The sequence below is a fragment of the Oncorhynchus kisutch genome, linkage group LG23 (genome assembly GCF_002021735.2).
Source record: "Oncorhynchus kisutch isolate 150728-3 linkage group LG23, Okis_V2, whole genome shotgun sequence".
NCBI classification, from domain to species: Eukaryota; Metazoa; Chordata; class Actinopteri; order Salmoniformes; family Salmonidae; genus Oncorhynchus; species Oncorhynchus kisutch.
In genome coordinates this window covers 12877232-12894860 of record NC_034196.2, presented here as the reverse complement: position 1 = coordinate 12894860, position 17629 = coordinate 12877232, and the positions used below count along the sequence as shown (strand labels likewise).

General features: G+C 41.6%; 1 protein-coding gene across 2 annotated transcripts; it reads left to right on the top strand.

Moving 5' to 3' along the window:
* The first annotated feature begins 1089 nt into the window (after positions 1-1089).
* Positions 1090-16090, top strand: LOC109868284 (proline dehydrogenase 1, mitochondrial). 2 transcript variants are annotated; one of them, XM_031802264.1, is made up of 15 exons: positions 1090-1537; positions 5475-5683; positions 8711-8745; positions 8834-8875; positions 9622-9771; positions 9984-10048; positions 10170-10286; positions 10543-10622; positions 10746-10827; positions 11063-11155; positions 11808-11954; positions 12438-12613; positions 12884-12982; positions 13222-13310; positions 13703-16090. In XM_031802264.1, the coding sequence occupies exons 1-15, from the start codon at positions 1187-1189 to the stop codon at positions 13891-13893; spliced, it is 1926 nt and encodes a 641-aa protein (XP_031658124.1). In that variant the 5' UTR covers positions 1090-1186; the 3' UTR covers positions 13894-16090. The 2 variants fall into 2 exon arrangements, with proteins under 2 accessions (XP_031658124.1, XP_020313315.1); XM_020457726.2 differs by lacking the exon at positions 8834-8875.
* The last annotated feature ends 1539 nt before the right edge of the window (positions 16091-17629 follow it).

Below are 17629 nucleotides of genomic sequence, written 5' to 3'. Positions count from 1 at the left end.
AAGGGTGGCTACTTTGAAGAATCTCAAATATAAAACATGATTAATTTTAACACTTTTTTGGTTACTACATGATTCCATATGTGTTATTTCATAGTTTTGATGTCTTCAATATTATTATACAATGTAGGAAATAGTCTAAATAAAGAAAAACCATTGAATGAGTAGGTGTGTCCAAACTTTTGACTGGTAGTATATATCCAGACTGGCATTATACTATCGCATCAGGGGCTTAAAACTTCTTCAGGATCAATGGGTCCCCCAAGTGACGGTTGAGCTAACGTAGGCTAATGTGATTAGCATGAGGTTGTAAGTAACAAGAACATTTCCCAGGACATAGACATATCTGATTTTGGCAAAAAGCTTAAATTCTTGTTAATCTAACTGCGTTGTCCAATTTACAAAAGCTATTACAGTGAAAGAATACCATGCTATTGTTTGAAGAGTTATACATTTGAAAAGTTATTCATAATAAAACAATTAGGAACATTTGGGCAATCTTGATACATTTTGAACAGAAATGTAATGGTTCATTGGATCAGTCTAAAACTTTGCACATACACTGCTGCCATCTAGTGGCCAAAATCTAAATTGCTCCTGGGCTGGAATAATACATTATGGCCTTTCTCTTGCATTTCAAAGATGGTACACTTTTTTTTTAAACGGTTGTTTTTTTCTTTGTATTTTCTGAAGAGTCCAAATGTGGGATTTTTGGTTCCATCCGCCATGTCTTTGTGACGCAGAGTAGGTGAATGGAAGATCTCTGCATGTGTGGTTCCCACCGTGAAGCATGGAGGAGGAGGTGGGATGTGTGGGGGTGCTTTGCTGGTGACACTGTGATTTATTTAGAATTTAAGGCACACTTAACCAACATGGCTACCACAGCATTCTGCAGCTATACGCCATCTCAAGATTTATAATTCAACAACCCAAATGTCACCTTTGATTTGATTTGATTGTATTTCTTATGAAGGACATGCTGTCGCCTTATTATTTGCAGAACAGTGGGAAGGGGGAATTCCTCATAACACCGAGTTCATGCTAAACGCGTCAGAGTAGGCGGTCCTTGCCTTATAAACACTGCGCATGCACAACAACTGTCAGTCGAACCACGAACTAGAACTGCTATAGCCACGCGCCCTCTAACGCAAGATTTTTATTTTTTTACGACTTTAAATACAGCTAACTAATGTCGTACACTAAAGTAATACCAGGCCTAGTCAGGGCAAATTCTGACAACATCAAGAGAATATGCTTGTCTCAGGGGAGATTTCGGTCCACGGTCGCATCCAAGCAACGTAAGGAGGTTGAAGGAGGGAAAGAAGAGCAGCAACTTGTTGAGTGCACCGTGGTGAAAGCTGTTCAAGCAGACCTCATCAGCCAAACAAAAAATAACACCGATGCTCAAACACGGAAGATCGCAATCGACTTTGATAATACACACGAAGCGTATAAAAGTAAAGATAACATTGAGCTGCTTAGAAGTCTGTTGGTCTTCAAGCTTTGCACATTCGACTTCCTCGTTGACAAGAACAAGGAGGTAGGGACATTCTTTTGATGAGATTGTTTTTGCTACATTGTGGTTAGTAGTAAATGGTGTGGTTAGTAGAACTATTATACAAGTGATAACATTTCTGACTGTCAAATAGCCATTATTCAAAAACACGAAACTGCATGTTAACAAGGGTCCAGGGAGTCTCGCAGTGAAAAAGCTCAAATTCACTACTTTCATTCAATTGCGACCCACGTGACTACATAGCGAGCATTACAAGGATGTAGAGAGGCCAAGTACACCTGACTGCAGTGTGCTGTTCTGGGTGGGGCTCATTGTGGGCGTAGGCCCACGTTTGACCCCACCCACCGGTGTTTTTTTTGTCCATTTGAGGTTTGACAGTCACACACTGAATACGAACACACACGTTTGTGCAAGGCGTCGTAAGAAATATTATATAAAGTGGTACCAGCACATGTAACACTTTTTGGTTCATGCTATATTTGAGACAAGCTACTGATATTGTTGCTGTGAACAACATACTTGTTATGTATGTCATGTACTGGTAAAATTGTGTTGATAAATGTTATAACTTTGTAATTATATTATTTAATTGAGCATATATATATATCAGTTACTACCTGTCCTGATTTATAATGCTATTTACTTTCCTCATGAGAATGGAGACCATATAGACATACTGACAAGCTGAATGTGCTTTGTACATTATGTTATACCAGCTCCAGTAAAGAGATCGGGTGACTTCTACGTCATCTTTACTAAAGCACATAGCACATAACACAGTCGCCCTGGGGACTGTTTAAGGGCCTCTGGGTGCTCTTGAGGTGCCACTGGATGCTGATGGTATGTCAAGTGCTTCAGAAACGGTGTTCTGTTGATTATTGTTGCTGTGCAATAGCAGCATTGAAAGTGTGTCACATTTCTACAACAGAAGCCACACTTTATGATTGTGAACTCTGGAAGAGAGGAATAATAGTAAAGTAACGTGTTATACAACTTAATTAAATACACTGATGTAACTGAAAAAAACAGGGCAAATAAAAAACGTGAACGTCAAATATATTCAATAAACAAAGAAATAAATAGTACCTCTGTGCCTCACTGACGCATGACCTTTGATGTGGTTGTTGACCTTTGATGTGGTTGTTGACCTTTGATATGGTTGTTCAGCCTTATATGTGCAGAAGGGCGGGTGATGAAGTTGACTGCTGCTGCATTTTTTTATTTTGGGAATCTCGTCCTCCAAAAACACACTGTGTCTCTATACTAGAGGTCGGCCGATTTAATTAGGGCAGATTTCAAGTTTCCATAACAATCGGAAATCTGTATTTTTGGGCGGCGATTTTTATTTTATTTTTTATAATTATTTTTATACCTTTTATTTAACTAGGCAAGTCAGTTAAGAACACATTCTTATTTTCAATGACGGCCTAGGAACGGTGGGATAACTGCCTTGTTCAGGGGCAGAACGACAGATTTTCACCCTGTCAGCTCGTGGGATCCAATCTTGCAACCGTACAGTTAACTAGTCCAACGCAATAACGACCTCTCGTTGCACTCCACAAGGAGACTGCCTGTTACGCGAATGCAGTAAGCCAAGGTAAGATGCTAGCTAGCATTAAACTTATCTTATAAAGAACAATCAATCATAATTACTGGTTAACTACACATGGTTGATGATATTACTAGATATTCTCTAGCGTGTCCTGCGTTGCATATAATATGACTGAGCATACAAGTATCTAAGTATCTGACTGAGCGGTGGTAGGCAGAAGCAGGCGCGTAAACATTCATTCAAACAACACTTTTGGGCATTTTGCCAGCAGCTCTTCATTGTGTGTTAAGCATTGGGCTGTTTATGACTTCAAGCCTATCAACTCCCGAGATGAGGCTGGTGTAACCGAAGTGAAATGGCTAGCTAGTTAGCGTGCGCTAATAGCGTTTCAAACGTCACTCGCTCTGAGCCTTCTAGTAGTTGTTCCCCTTGCTCTGCATGGGTAATGCTGCTTCGATGGTGGCTGTTGTTGTTGTGTTGCTGGTTGGAGCCCAGTGAGGAGTGAGGGGAGGGACGGAAACTATACTGCTACACTGGCAATACTAAAGTGCCTATTAGAACTTCCAATAGTCAAAGGTTAATGAAATACAAATGGTATAGAGGGAAATAGTCCTATAATTCCTATAATAACAACAACCTAAAACTTCTTACCTGGGAATATTGAAGACTCACGTTAAAAGGAACCACCAGCTTTCATATGTTCTCATGTTCTGAGCAAGGAACTGAGCAAGGAACTGAAACGTTAGCTTTCTTACATTGCACATATTGCACTTTTACTTTCTTCAACAACACTTTGTTTTTGCATTATTTAAACCAAATTGAACATGTTTCATTATTTACTTGAGGCTAAATTGATTTTATTGATGTATTATATTTTAAATAGTAGTATATATATAGTTAAAATAAGTGTTCATTCAGTATTGTTGTAATTGTCATTACTACATATAAATAAAAAAATCTGCCGATTTAATTGGCATCGGCTTTTTTGGTCCTCCAATAATCGGTATCGGTATTCAAAAATCATAATTGTAGACCTCCACGAGTCTGGTTCATCCTTGGGAGCAATTTCCAAATGCCTGAAAGTACCACGTTCATCTGTACAAAAAATAGTATACAATTATAAACACCATGGGACCACGCAACCGCCATACCGCTTAGGAAGGAGATGTGTTCTGTCTCCTAGAAATGAATGTACTTTGGTGCGAAAAGTGCAAATCAATCCTAGAACAACAGCAAATGACCTTGTGAAGATGCTGGAGGTACAAACAGGCACAAAAGTATCTATATCCATAGTAAAACGAGTCCTATATCGACATAACCTGAAAAGCCGCTCAGCAAGGAAGAAGCCACTGCTCCAAAACTGCCATAAAAAGCCAGACTACGATTTGTAACTGCACATGGGGACGAAGATGGTAATTTTTGGAGAAATGTCCTCTGCTCTGATGAAACAAAAATAGAACTGTTTGGCCATAATGACCGTTGTTATGTTTGGAGGAAAATGGGGGAGGCTTGCAAGCCGAAGAACACCATCTCAACTGTGAAGCACGGGGGTGGCAGCATCATGTTGCTTTGCTGCAGGAGGGACCGGTGCTCTTCACAAAATAGATGGCATCATGAGGAGGAAAAATTATGTGGATATATTGAAGCAACATCTGAAGACATCAGTCAGGAAATTAAAGCTTGGTCGCAAATGGTTCTTCCAAATGGACAATGACCCTAAGCATACTTCCAAAGTTGTGGCAAAATTGCTTAAGGACAGTAAAGTCAAGGTAGTGGAGTGGCCATCACAAAGCGCTGACCTCAATTCTATAGAAAATGTGTGGGCAGAACTGAAAAAGCGTGTGCAATCAAGGAGGCCTACAAACCTGACTCAGTTACATCAGCTCTGACAGGGAGGAATGGTCCAATATTCACCCAACTTATTGTGGGAAGCTTGTGGAAGGCTACCTGAAACGTTTAACCCAAGTTAAACAATTTAAAGGCAATGCTACCAAATACCAATTGAGTCTGTCAACTTCTGACCCACTGGGAATGTGATGAAAGAAATAAAAAAGCTGAAATAAATAATTATATTATAATTATTATTTTGACATTTAACATTATTAAAATAAAGTGGTGATCCCAACTGACCCAAGACAGGGTATTTTTACTAGGATTAATTGTTAGTACTTCTGAAAATCTTGTCATCCAGAGTCACATATATGTATTTTCCAAGCTATAGCTCACAATATTTTAACATACAGCAGGTTTTTAAAGGACCAAAGACTTTGATCTGTTTCGTGTCTTAATTGTTGACATGGGAAAAAATATTGCAATACTGGTATCGTCACAGCCCAACAAATTTTAAGGAACACTACTCGAGCTAGGGAGTTGTGGGTCTAACTCAGTTGATTATTTGCTCTGTCTCAGTTGATGGACCTCAGCAAGAAAGTGTTTGGCAAGCGGCTGTTTGAGAGGCTGATGAAGATGACGTTCTACGGGCAGTTTGTAGCTGGGGAGGACCATAACTCCATCAAGCCTCTGATCCATAAGAACCAGGCCTTTGGCGTGGGGTCAGTCCTGGATTACAGTGTGGAGGAGGACCTGACGCAAGAGGAGGCAGAGAAGAAGGAGATGGAGTAAGTAGTCTCTGTCATCCCTAGTCTATATCTCACAAACCCGGCCTCTATAACTCTAATAAAGGATATAGGGCTCCACACTTCAAACACAAGCTTCAACATTTTCTAGTTTCATAAGTTATTGATTAGGAATCATTGATTTATTTATAGCTATGTGCTATGGAGTGAGATGCCTATATTGCTACCTCAGTGGCCACTATGTAAACATGTTATGCAATTGACCTACGGCAAAATGCCACTGTCAAAATCACCCTATCTGATCCAATACTATTTGGCAAGGTTACGGCATACAGTTCCATATGTTGTACTTTTCTCTGATTTTACTGTAGGTTCTCCCTGCTATGTCTGTCTTTCTCCCTTTGAAACCCACAGCCTTACACTTGTCATATTCAATAAAACCGGTGTTTACAACGTCCCACCATAAAACATTTTTCTTGCGTCACTTTCAGTATCTGACGTTGCCCGGCAATACTCAGACACTATTGGTCAGTTCAGACATACCCCTCTCGCCAGATTTGTTGCGCTGAAGGAGCACATTTATTCCAGTCCCTTTGAGAATGCAGTCACATGAGGTGGATTGAAACAAGCCAGCCTTGTTGGGTAACTTGACGCAGCCTTTCAAAGGAAGCCCAGGGAGTGTTATGGGATGTGTTTTGGAAAGCAGCCCTCTCCTGTTTGGTCAGGGATTTTCTTAGACGGGCTATGCACACATTCAAGCTGAACTAACAATCGGAATACTGAAGCGGGCCCACTGAATGGTTCCAATTAAAGTGTACATTTGAGGAAGGGACTTGAGTCCAGCAGAAATAAATTCAATGTTAACAAATGTTATATTTTGTGTTACAGAAAGATTCAGTGATGCATACCATTTATGCATGCATAGCGTGCATTTCGTCATTAAAAACATGTTGCAGAACACATGTTATGAACAAAATCCTGCTTTCTCCATCAACTCAACCAGAAGGAAATGTCCATATATGACAGTATTGGGGTCTACAAATCATTGCAAGTTATGGAACAGCCTAGAGAAGGCTGTTTACTAGGTGGCTCAGTATTTTGGGTTACCCATCAGCCAGCTGCCTCCCTCTCCATCTCCCCTGGTTTCTGATGTAAAATAATGATTAGGCAAGGAGTTGCTGCATAGCAATGTCTCAGCAACAGGTCAAAGGTGAGCCAGGGGGTGGGATGGTGGATGGGAATAACAGTGAATGGGTTAGTGATACCATCAAAGACAAACTTGGTAACATTCTGGCCTTACCTCAAAATTGCTGTCGAACTCTTCACACGAGGAGACTAATCTGCACCTTTAGAGCCAAACTTCATGGATGGAATAACGCAAAACATCCTCTCCTCTCGTGTTAATAATTGGATGTACCAGGGTGAAGGATGACTCATATTCACTGGAATTGTTCAGACAAGTAAGGCTTTAACACCCCCTTAACGTGATGATGGTCCGTCCGTACAGGATCAACCTTTTGTGAATTAATCATTGTGGGAGTGTACTAGAGTTCCGGTCAACCTTTTCTTTTTATTAACGTTGGCAAAGGACATGCTTTGAGTTTCAAATGTCAAATTTCCATTGAGATTGTAGAATTCAGCCTGTGCAATTATTTATCCCCAGATAACATTTACCGTAGTGATGTTGCAAAAAATAGATAGCTACATATCGCACTAGTTTTTGGGGACAATATTATATACACTGAGTATACAAAACATTTTTCCATGACATAGACTAACCAGGTGAATCCAGGTGAAAGCTATGATCCCTTATTGATGTTACTTGTTAAATCCACTTCAATCAGTGTACATGAAGGGGAGGAGACAGGTTAAAGAAGGATTTTTAAGCCTTGAGACAATTCAGACATGGATTGTGTATATGTGCCTTTCAGAGGGTGATTGGGCAAGAGAAAAGATTTAAGTGCCTTTGAACAGGGTTTGGTAGTAGGTGCCCTGACAAATTGAGGCTCTTCTGGGGTCAAAGAGGGTGTAACTCAATATTAGGAAGGTGTTCCTAATGTTTTGTATACTCAGTGTAGATATTTGACTCCAAGTATCGATTGTGGAAAAATAAATAATACAAATAACATGTGTTACTGTAGGTAGAGCTTGTCGGATCTACTTGCGCCAAAACTATTTTTCATCCTATAGCTTGTTCTCCATCTTCTTTTTAAACAGTGAGCCAACATATTTATCAGCACTTTAATTTCCCTGACTGATCAAAACCTGTTTTCTGATGCTCTTTCTTGTTCCCCTGCAGCAGACATATAGTGAGCAATATGCTTGGGACAGCAAATCACAGTATCGAATGGCAATACATATAGAATCGTGAGTATCGCAATACATATTGTATCGGCACCTAAAGTATCGTGATCGTATCGTGAGGTCCCTGGCAATTCCCAGCCCTAATAACATTGAGCGACGCAGCCACTGAGACAACAAATAGCTCGAGGAGATCAATTCAGTAATGTGCTAATGAGAGCTCAATATCCTTCATTTTATTCAAGCTTGGGTTTTAGAGTGGTGGATCTAGACTGGATTAACCTAGGCCATGTGTGATGCACTGAGGTTTTGAAACAGCCCCCCTTGTGACTCACAGTCAGCACTCTGTTATCAGAAGTCCATAACAGCACGAGATCAAATAGCAGGACATTTGTACTTCTACCTAACGTTAGGCCCCCTGTGCTGCTATGCGTACCGTTTATAGCACAGTCAACATATTGGCACGCACACTGGATAGGTTGTAAAACGCCGTGCTCAAACTGATATTAACAGCTCCTGCATGGGGAGCCTGTCACAAGACGTGATAATCTTTAGCGCATGACCTTGAGTTGTGAAATTCTAACTCCTAATGCATTTGAAAACCTCATCTTACACCTTATCTACGTACTTCAACGTGATGTCCAACATCTTATATGGTACTAAACTGTAAATGTGTTCAGGTGTTATCATTTGCTGTTATAGTAGAGGTGGCAGACCGACGTTGATATTAGACCTAATAGTGTTAATTTGATGTTTCATCTGTTTCAGCTCCTGTGTGTCTGAAGCTGAGAAAGAAAGTCCAGGTGTGTATTTGCTGGCGGAATGTCAAAAGTTGTCATTTACAGTACTTTATGATGGACTTGTTTTTAATGTGTACTTAATTTGTTGCAGTGCCAGCTGGAGAACACTTTGTAATGCAGGAACATGACTACAGTAAATGTTACTACTTGACAGACTTTTATTTCTGGTGCATCAAGCAATCTGGTTGGTGGATGTGGGGGGAGTGAAAGCAGCGGGGGTCACGTTGCCAAAATGTCTGTTACTTCAGCCGTGTGTCTGAATGCTAACTTCCTGGGTCTATGCCAGTGGTCATTTTAAGGGTTGATATAGGACTCTTATAGCAGGTGACATGAGATTTTGCATGGTTGAGGCAAGTGGTTTCATCTGGATTTACTCTGGAGGCTAGGAGAGGGGTTAAAAAGGGCAGATATGCATGTTAAGTTAGGGAGAAGCTGAAACCCTGGTTGATGTCATGTGTTGCATGTTTTGGGGCCCTGGACTTAAATGTATGTAACTCTCCCCCCATGTATTTTTTTCTGAGTGGCACTAGATATCTAAACATCTATTTTCTTTGACTTCTTTTGACGAATTGTCCACATTTCCAAAAATGGGATGGTATGCATATGGGTCAGTGAAAAGAAGCACAGTCCTGCTCATGCATGTGTTTATGCTGATATATGCTAAGACTGATGTCACTGTTGCCACACGTTCTAAAGAAAAAGATCTTCAGGTATCTGTGCCAAATTAGAACCGCGGTAGATGATTTAGGCGACGGTGGTGTGGGTCATTCCTATTGACACTAGGCTACTCCTGTCCTTTTCTCCCAGTGGCCGGTGTGGCTAGTCTAGAAGAAAGTCTGGTCGCCTAGATAGACGTCTCATGTTGTCTTCTGACTGTAGGCGTTGACCACCGTGAGAAGAAGTACAAGGCCCACCGTCAGTTTGGGGACCGTCGTGGGGGCGTGGTCAGTGCCAGGACCTACTTCTATGCTGACGAGGCCAAGTGTGACGCCCAGATGGAGACCTTCCTGAACTGCATCAAAGCGTCAGGCGAGCACACAATAAAAATGCAGTGACTGCATCAATTCATGCCATTTTTCTAAACGTCTTTGAAAGGTCAACCTCATTGCAGACTCTTTGCAGATGTTCTTCTATCATGCTTAATATGATTCTTATGATCTGTTTATCAATGGTGTTGTTGCTGCACTAAATATTATGTTGCTGCACTAAATATGATGTTGTATCTTCATTATTCCTCTCAGGGGGGGCCTCTGTAGATGGATTTTCTGCCGTTAAGATGACTGCCCTAGGCCGCCCCCAGTTTCTGGTGTGTAAGGCACTGGCTGTTAGACGCCCCTTTTTAGCCCTTGATTTAACATTGGCAGTGATCGTAACAGTCCAGATTTATTTGTATAAAATGGTGCCCTTTCTGCTTCTCCCCTTTCCAGCTCCAGTTCTCAGAGGTGCTGGTGAAATGGAGGAGGTTCTTCAACCTCCTAGCAGCACAGCAGGGGAAGTCTGGCATGGATGCACTGGAGCAGAAACTGGAACTGGAACAGCTGAAGGTGCGTATCGCCTGGAGCAACACTCAAAGTAGAGATGTGACTGAGGTCAAGCAGATTCCCAGCTTAAAAAGCAGATTCCCAGCTACTGAAAAGACTCCCTAGCGCTAACAGACTTTATTTCTGTGACTTCCTGTATGGTTTCTTTGAGACAAGAACACCTGTGGGGGAGAAAATGCTAGTAATTCCTTCTATCCTCAATGTTTCATCAGTATTAGGCTAGTTATTGAAATTATTTAAACAATGTTGTTTCCCGTAGGAGAGTTTGACTAAGCTGGGTGTTGGAAATAAAGACGACATTGAGAACTGGTTTACTGGAGAGAAACTGGGCTCATCAGGGTAAGAGGTTAAACTCACCTGGAATGCATCATGAGCACAAAGTCTATCTACTATACAATGGAAAGGATGTGTGTATAGGACTGGACTTGACTTTGAATCTGCCATTTTCATCATGTTCTCCAGAACAATAGACCTCCTGGACTGGAATAGCTTGATCAACGACAGAACAAAGATCTCAAACTTGCTCGTCATTCCCAACGTTGAGGTGAGCTAGCCACATATTACACATTTACATACATACATTTACATACATATCCTTACAATGTTTAACATGCAGCCATACTATCCACCTGAATTTGGTTGTACACAGAAACTCGAAGCACAAGTCCATCCATCCATGCAAAGTGTACATACATTATATGCATGCATACATTAATGCGTTTTGTAGTTCAAGTCAAAGTTTACTCTTAATAAAATGTGCATTTCCGCTGGTCTTCTAGAATGGTCAGCTGGAGCCTCTGTTGAGGAAGTTCACTGTTGAAGAGGAGAAACAGATGAAGAGGATGCTGCAGAGAGTGGATGTTCTGGCCAAGGTAAGGCGATTCTAGAGTTCAGTATAGGGCACTGTTGCCAAACATGGTTTTACAATTCAACAGTTGGTTAACGACAGTATATTGACCCAGCTGTTCACATATGAATTGGATCATGGGATGCAGTTAATCTCACATTTTACGAGAAACCTCAGTGAGTAGGCCAGGCCGTACGTTAGTTTATTGGAAATAAACCTTTTGTCAATAGTTTTGTTTGTCAGATTTACTAACTTCAAAAAAGAATAACGCAACTTCAGAAATGTCGTCATTGTTGGGAAAGGTTTCAGCCCCCTCTGTTTGAATTATAATTGCCCTCCAATAGGAGCAAGAGTCTACTTCTATGACGTGTTGTATCCAGAGTCTGTTTGCTCTGAAGTGAGTCTCTATAGATAAAAGTAATAGCTTGGTCCCTAGATATTACGTTATCATGGCTGTATTAAAGGCAACAGTAGATGGCAGTTGCCAAGTGCCTCCAAATGCTCAGCAACAGAAAAGAAGGCATAACATGACCACTGAAATGTTTCAAGTGATCCAGACAAATGGCTTCACTTTTGTGTTGAAGTAAAGCACCATTTGTATCCCAGAAGGTACCTAGGGTTAAAGCTGACTATCAGCGGAGGTTAACACAAGGCTGTTGTTGCTTTTCATATCCCAGCATGCAGTGGACAATGGGGTGAGGCTGATGGTGGACGCTGAGCAGACATACTTTCAGCCGGCCATCAGCAGACTGACCCTGGAGATGCAGAGGATCTTCAACAGAGAGAAGCCCATCATCTTTAATACCTACCAGTGCTATCTCAAGGTGAGTCCTTGACACCGTCCTCACCCCCCCCCCCCCCCCCCCATCTCTGGTTGTTGTTCATCTTCATGTGGAAACATGTTCCTTGCATTTTTGTCAAGCTCGGGACTGTTGGGACTACATGTACAATCTCATAGATTATGTAGCGTCGGGAGGCCATCTGTCTGTGTATGGACTTGTCATGTCCCTAGGAATAGAGGAAAACAGATTTCATAACCCCTTTCATAGTTAACCCATAAAAGCCTTCCATATTTAACCTATAAAAGACCAACCTACTATATAAACCTGCTATATCCATGTTTATGCTGCATCTTTGTAGTTTTATGATAAGGTGTGTACACATAAATCTGATATGAACATATTAAACAAAAATAACATGACTGTGTTCCTCATTTACCCTTTATAAGAGATGTAATGGACATTCGGGTGATTTGTGTTGTTAACCGTAGCGCTATATAATTGTGTGACCTATTATGACTTCTACAGGAAGCGTATGACAATGTGTCTGTGGACGTGGAGCTGTCCCGGCGTGAGGGCTGGTACTTTGGGGCCAAGCTGGTTCGCGGCGCCTACATGTACCAGGAGAGGAGCAGAGCGGAGGAAATCGGTTATGAGGACCCCATCAACCCAGATTACGAGGCCACCAATAGAATGTACCACAAGTAAGGCCCATAAATGTGCTCCGGTGTGAAGTTGCCCTTAGGTACAGATCTAGGATCAGCTTCCCACCCCCGATTTGAACCTTAACCATTAGTGTGGAAAATGCTAAACTGACCTAAGATCAACTTCACCCTACTCCCAGTGGTGTTCTGTGTGACTTTAGTAACTTGGTATTTACTTGTTTGAATAGGGATATGCATTATGTGATGAAGTCATTATATCAGATCACTGGATTAGCTGAAGTTCATTGTCTTTTCCCTGATCCTCTGAAGGTGTTTAGAGTTTGTGTTGGAGGAGATCGACCACAACAGAAAGGCTAACGTCATGGTGGCGTCACACAACGAGGACACTGTCAAATTCACCCTGGGAAAGTAAGGCCAGCCTCTGGGCTTTATTCAATCAAGAGGCAGTTCGACTCGTTTAGGGTAGGACGTGCATCAGCTAGTGAATTCGTACATACATGTTGTTACACAAAACACCAAAACAATAGTGACACAACTTCATAGAAAGCAAATGTATTATATAAATGCTTATGTCAGTGAGGTGATGTTTATTATTGAGCAGTGTTATGTTTTTGAATATTTGCAACCCGTCTGTGTTGTTTTGGCAGGATGAACGAGATGGGTCTGTCCCCCACTGAGAAAAAGGTCTATTTTGGACAGCTGCTCGGCATGTGTGACCAGATAAGCTTCCCTCTAGGTACAGTAGATTGTTGCTGTATAGTCAATGGGTTTATTGGAGATTAACATGTATTGATTGGCATTTTGGTTAGGAATCTTCTGAGAGAAATCTTCAGAGAGTTCTTGAAGGCAAGCCTCCTTTAGGCCTCCATACCTCAGACTCAACTATAGATGACTGCGACACAAACAACGTCAGGATCTCACTCAGTCACCTTATACCATAGTTCTCCTTACACATTTGGTTGTTATATATAATATTGCTTTCTATTGTTTTGCAAAATTAGTTTAAACTAAAACGTTTAGACAAAAATAACTAATGTTTTTTGTGCTCGGGTGAAACATATTGCCTGTTGTTGTAGCTTCTCCAGTCACGTAACATGTTTCACACTCCCTCTCCGTCTCTGAGAATAGGCCAGGCTGGATTCCCAGTGTACAAGTACGTCCCCTACGGCCCAGTCAACGAGGTCATCCCCTACCTGTCACGCCGTGCCCTGGAGAACAGGGGCTTCATGAAGGGTTCCCAGAGGGAGCGCAGCCTGCTGTGGAAGGAGCTCAAACGCAGGCTGCTCAACGGACAGATCCTCTACAAGCCTGTGTACTGACTGAGCTGACTGACTGGCACACCAGCACTCTGCCCCTTTTAAAACATTCCAGTGTCTTAACTGAACCTACCCTGGTCACAATGGAGGAACCCGAACTGCCACTTAATTGGAATTTTCACATAGTCATGCACTGATGTCAATGGGAGACTAAAGTGAAAATTTGACTTCCAGTAAGTGGAAGTTAGGGCTTTAGAATGTACTGTAGGTAGGTGTGTCTAGTACTGAGATATGATCCTAATGCAAGTGACCCTCTACCTTCCTTTTGCTCTATTTATTGCTGTTGAAAGTGTCCTTATTATATACCATGATCCTTATCCACTGCTTTTGTCATGGTTTAGTGGCTTACAGTGGCTTGCGAAAGTATTCACCCCCTTGGCATTTTTCCTATTTTGTTGCCTTATAACCTGGAATTAAAATATATATTTTTTTTTTGGGGGGGGGGGTTGTTGTATCATTTGATTTACACAACATGCCTACCACTTTGAAGATGCAACATTTTTTTTCTTGTGAAACAAACTAGAAATGTAACCAAAAATAAAATAACTATTCACCCCCCCCCCCCCCCCAAAGTCAATACTTTTTAGAGCCACCTTTTGCAGCAATTAGAGTTGGAAGTCTCTTGGGGTATGTCTCTATAAGATTATAAGCTTGCCACATCTAGCCACTGGGATTTTTGCCCATTCTTCAAGGCAAAACTGCTCAAGCTCCTTCAAGTTGGATGGGTTCCGCTGGTGTACAGCAATCTTTAAGTTATACCACAGGTTCTCAATTGGCTTGAGGTCTGGGCTTTGACTAGGCCATTCATGACATTTAAATGTTTCCCTTTAAACCACTCAAGTGTTGCTTTATCGGTATGCTGAGGGTCATTGGGGGCGGCAGGGTAGCCTAGTGGTTAGAGCGTTGGATTAGTAACTAGAGCGTTGGACTAGTAAGAAGGTTGCAAGTTCAAACCCCTGAGCTGACAAGGTACAAATCTGTCGTTCTGCCCCTGAACAGGCAGTTAACCCACTGTTCCTAGGCTGTCATTGAAAATAAGAATTTGTTCTTAACTGACTTGCCTAGTTAAATAAAGGTAAAATAAAAACAAATTGTCCTGCTGGAAGGTGAACCTCTGTCCCAGTCTCAAATATCTTGAAGACTGAAACGGGTTTCCCTTAAGAATTTCCCTGTATTTAGTGCCATCCATTCTTCAATTCTGACCAGTTTCCCATTCCTGCTGATGGAGAAAAAAACACCACCACCATGCTTCACTGTGGGGATGGTGTTCTCAGGGCGATGAGAGGTGTTGGGTTTGATTCAGACATAGCGTTTTCCTTGATGACCAAAAAGCTCAATTTTAGTCTCATCTATCCAGAGTATCTTCTATTTGTTTGGGGAGTCTCCCACATGCCTTTTGGCGAACACCAAACCTGTTTTCTTATTTTTTTCTTCAAGCAATGGCTTTTCTGGACACTTCTCTAAAGCTCAGCTCCGTGGAGTGTACAGCTTAAAGTGGTCCTATGGACAGATACTCTAATCTCATCTTTGCAGCTCCTTCAGTGTTATCTTTGGTCTCTTTGTTGCCTCTCTGATTAATGCCCTCCTTGCTTGGTCTGGGAGTTTTGGTGGGCGGCCCTCTCTTGGCAGGTTTGTTGTGGTGCCATATTCTTTCTTTTATAATGGATTTAATGGTGCTCCGTGGGATGTTCAAAGTTTCGGATATCTTTTTATAACCTAACTCTGATCTGTACTTCTCCACGACTTTGTCCCTAACCTGTTTGGAGAGCTCCTTGGTCTTCATGGTGCCGCTTGCTTGGTGGTGCACCTTGCTTAGTGGTGTTGCAGACTCTGGGGCCTTTCAAAAGAGGTGTATATATACTGAGATCATGTGAAAGATCATGTGACACTTAGATTGCACACAGGTGGACTTTATTTAAATAATGTTACTTCTGAAGGTAATTGGTTTCACCAGATCTTATTTCGGGCTTTATAGCAAAGGGTGAATACATATGCACAAACAAGTTTTTTCACGCTATTTTGTGTATGTCCATTACATGAAATCCAAATAAAAATCCATTTAGATCACAGGTTGTAATCCAACAAAATAGGAAAAATGCCTAGGGGGGTGAATACTTTTGCAAGGCACTGTATTCGGTGGTATTTTTTATGTAAATAACTTATTGAGTGGTTGTATTAAACTGTATTTGACTGCAATTTATTTTGGCTCCTCTTTAATGTGTCCATTGTCTTTGTTTCATTTCATGTTCAGAAACAGTTTTGTCAAAATGGAGTTGCCTGTTTAGAGATTCTCCGGTACTTAGTGTGTACATGGTCCTGTGTGGCTCAGTTGGTAGAGCATTACGCTTGCAACGCCAGGGTTGTGGGTTTGATTCCCACGGAGGACAAGTATGACAAATGTTTCCACTCACAACTGTAAGTTGCTCTGGATAGGAGTGTCTGCCAAATTACGTAAATGTATAATTTTTAGCCAGTAGTTCTGAAATTAGAGCACACAAGTTAATAGTGGTCCCTGAAAATTGTATACTACATCAGATGGAAAGTATTCAGACCCCTTCCCCTTTTCCACATTTTGTTACGTTACAGCCTTATTCTATTTCCAAAAAGTTTTGGGACACTGTAAAGTTCATGGAGAATAAGAGCACCTCCTCCCAGCTGCCCGCTGCACTGAGGCTAGGAAACACTGTCATCACTGATTAAATCCACGATAATCGAGAATTTCAAGAAGCATTTCTCTACGACTGGCCATGCATTCCACCTGGCTACCCCAACCCTGGCCAACAGCTCTGCACTCCCCGCAGCAACTGGCCCAAATCAATCTGGACCATCTCTTCCTAAAATTCTCCACCACCATTGTTGCAACCCCTATTACTACCGTAATTTCTGGACTATTACACACCTGAATATAAACCGCACCCACTGAATTATTAAAAAATATTTATTTTGTACATAAATAAGCCTGCACATGTCTATAAGCCGCAGGTGCCTACCGGTACATTGAAACAAATTCACTTTACACAGCCTTTAAACGAAACACGGGTTGTAACTAAAATAAATAGGCTTTAACGAAAAACACGGCTTGTAATAAAAATAAATAGGCTTTAACGAAACACGGCTTGTAACAAAAATTAAACAGTAGCCTACCAAGAAAGTCATTGGTCACTATGGGCACTGAAACCACTGAAGTCATCTCCTTCGGTGTCGCCGGCTGAGCTCATGCTGCCCCTTCAACACGCAGCAGTAAAGCCTTTCGAAACCCGTTGATGATAGTGGATTTTTTGACAATGCTCCACGCTGTCGGGACCCACTGGCAGACTTGACCATAAGTTGCTCTTCGCATGCGGCCCGTTTTAGTGAAGGATTTCTCCCCACTTGTCATCCAAGCCTCCCACTGAACACGGAGAGCCACCTTAAATGCACGATTTACACTGATGTCGAGTGGCTGCAAATACTTTGGGCCATCTGCTTTTCTTCCCTCTGAAAGCTTTTGTTGTCTTTTTGCACTGAGTCAGTTCCTCACGCTGCTGTTTCCAACGTCTTATCATCGACTCATTAAGGCCAATCCAACAGCCAGATCGATGCCTTCAACTTGAAAGCTGCATCATATGCATTTCTAAGTTTCTTTGCCATGATGAGGGTGACAAATTACTACGTAATCAGAATGATGGGAAGTTTGAGCGCGCTCGATTTACGTCACATTATGTGACGGTGCTCAGGTTTTTTGAAAGCGGGAAAAATC

Coding starts and splice junctions, on each gene's coding strand:
- LOC109868284 (XM_031802264.1), top strand. CDS start 1,187: ATGTCGTACACTAAAGTAATACCAGGCCTAGTCAGGGCAAATTCTGAC. Junction 1,538..5,474: donor TCGTTGACAAGAACAAGGAG/GTAGGGACATTC, acceptor GCTCTGTCTCAG/TTGATGGACCTCAGCAAGAA. Junction 10,049..10,169: donor TAGGCCGCCCCCAGTTTCTG/GTGTGTAAGGCA, acceptor TCCCCTTTCCAG/CTCCAGTTCTCAGAGGTGCT.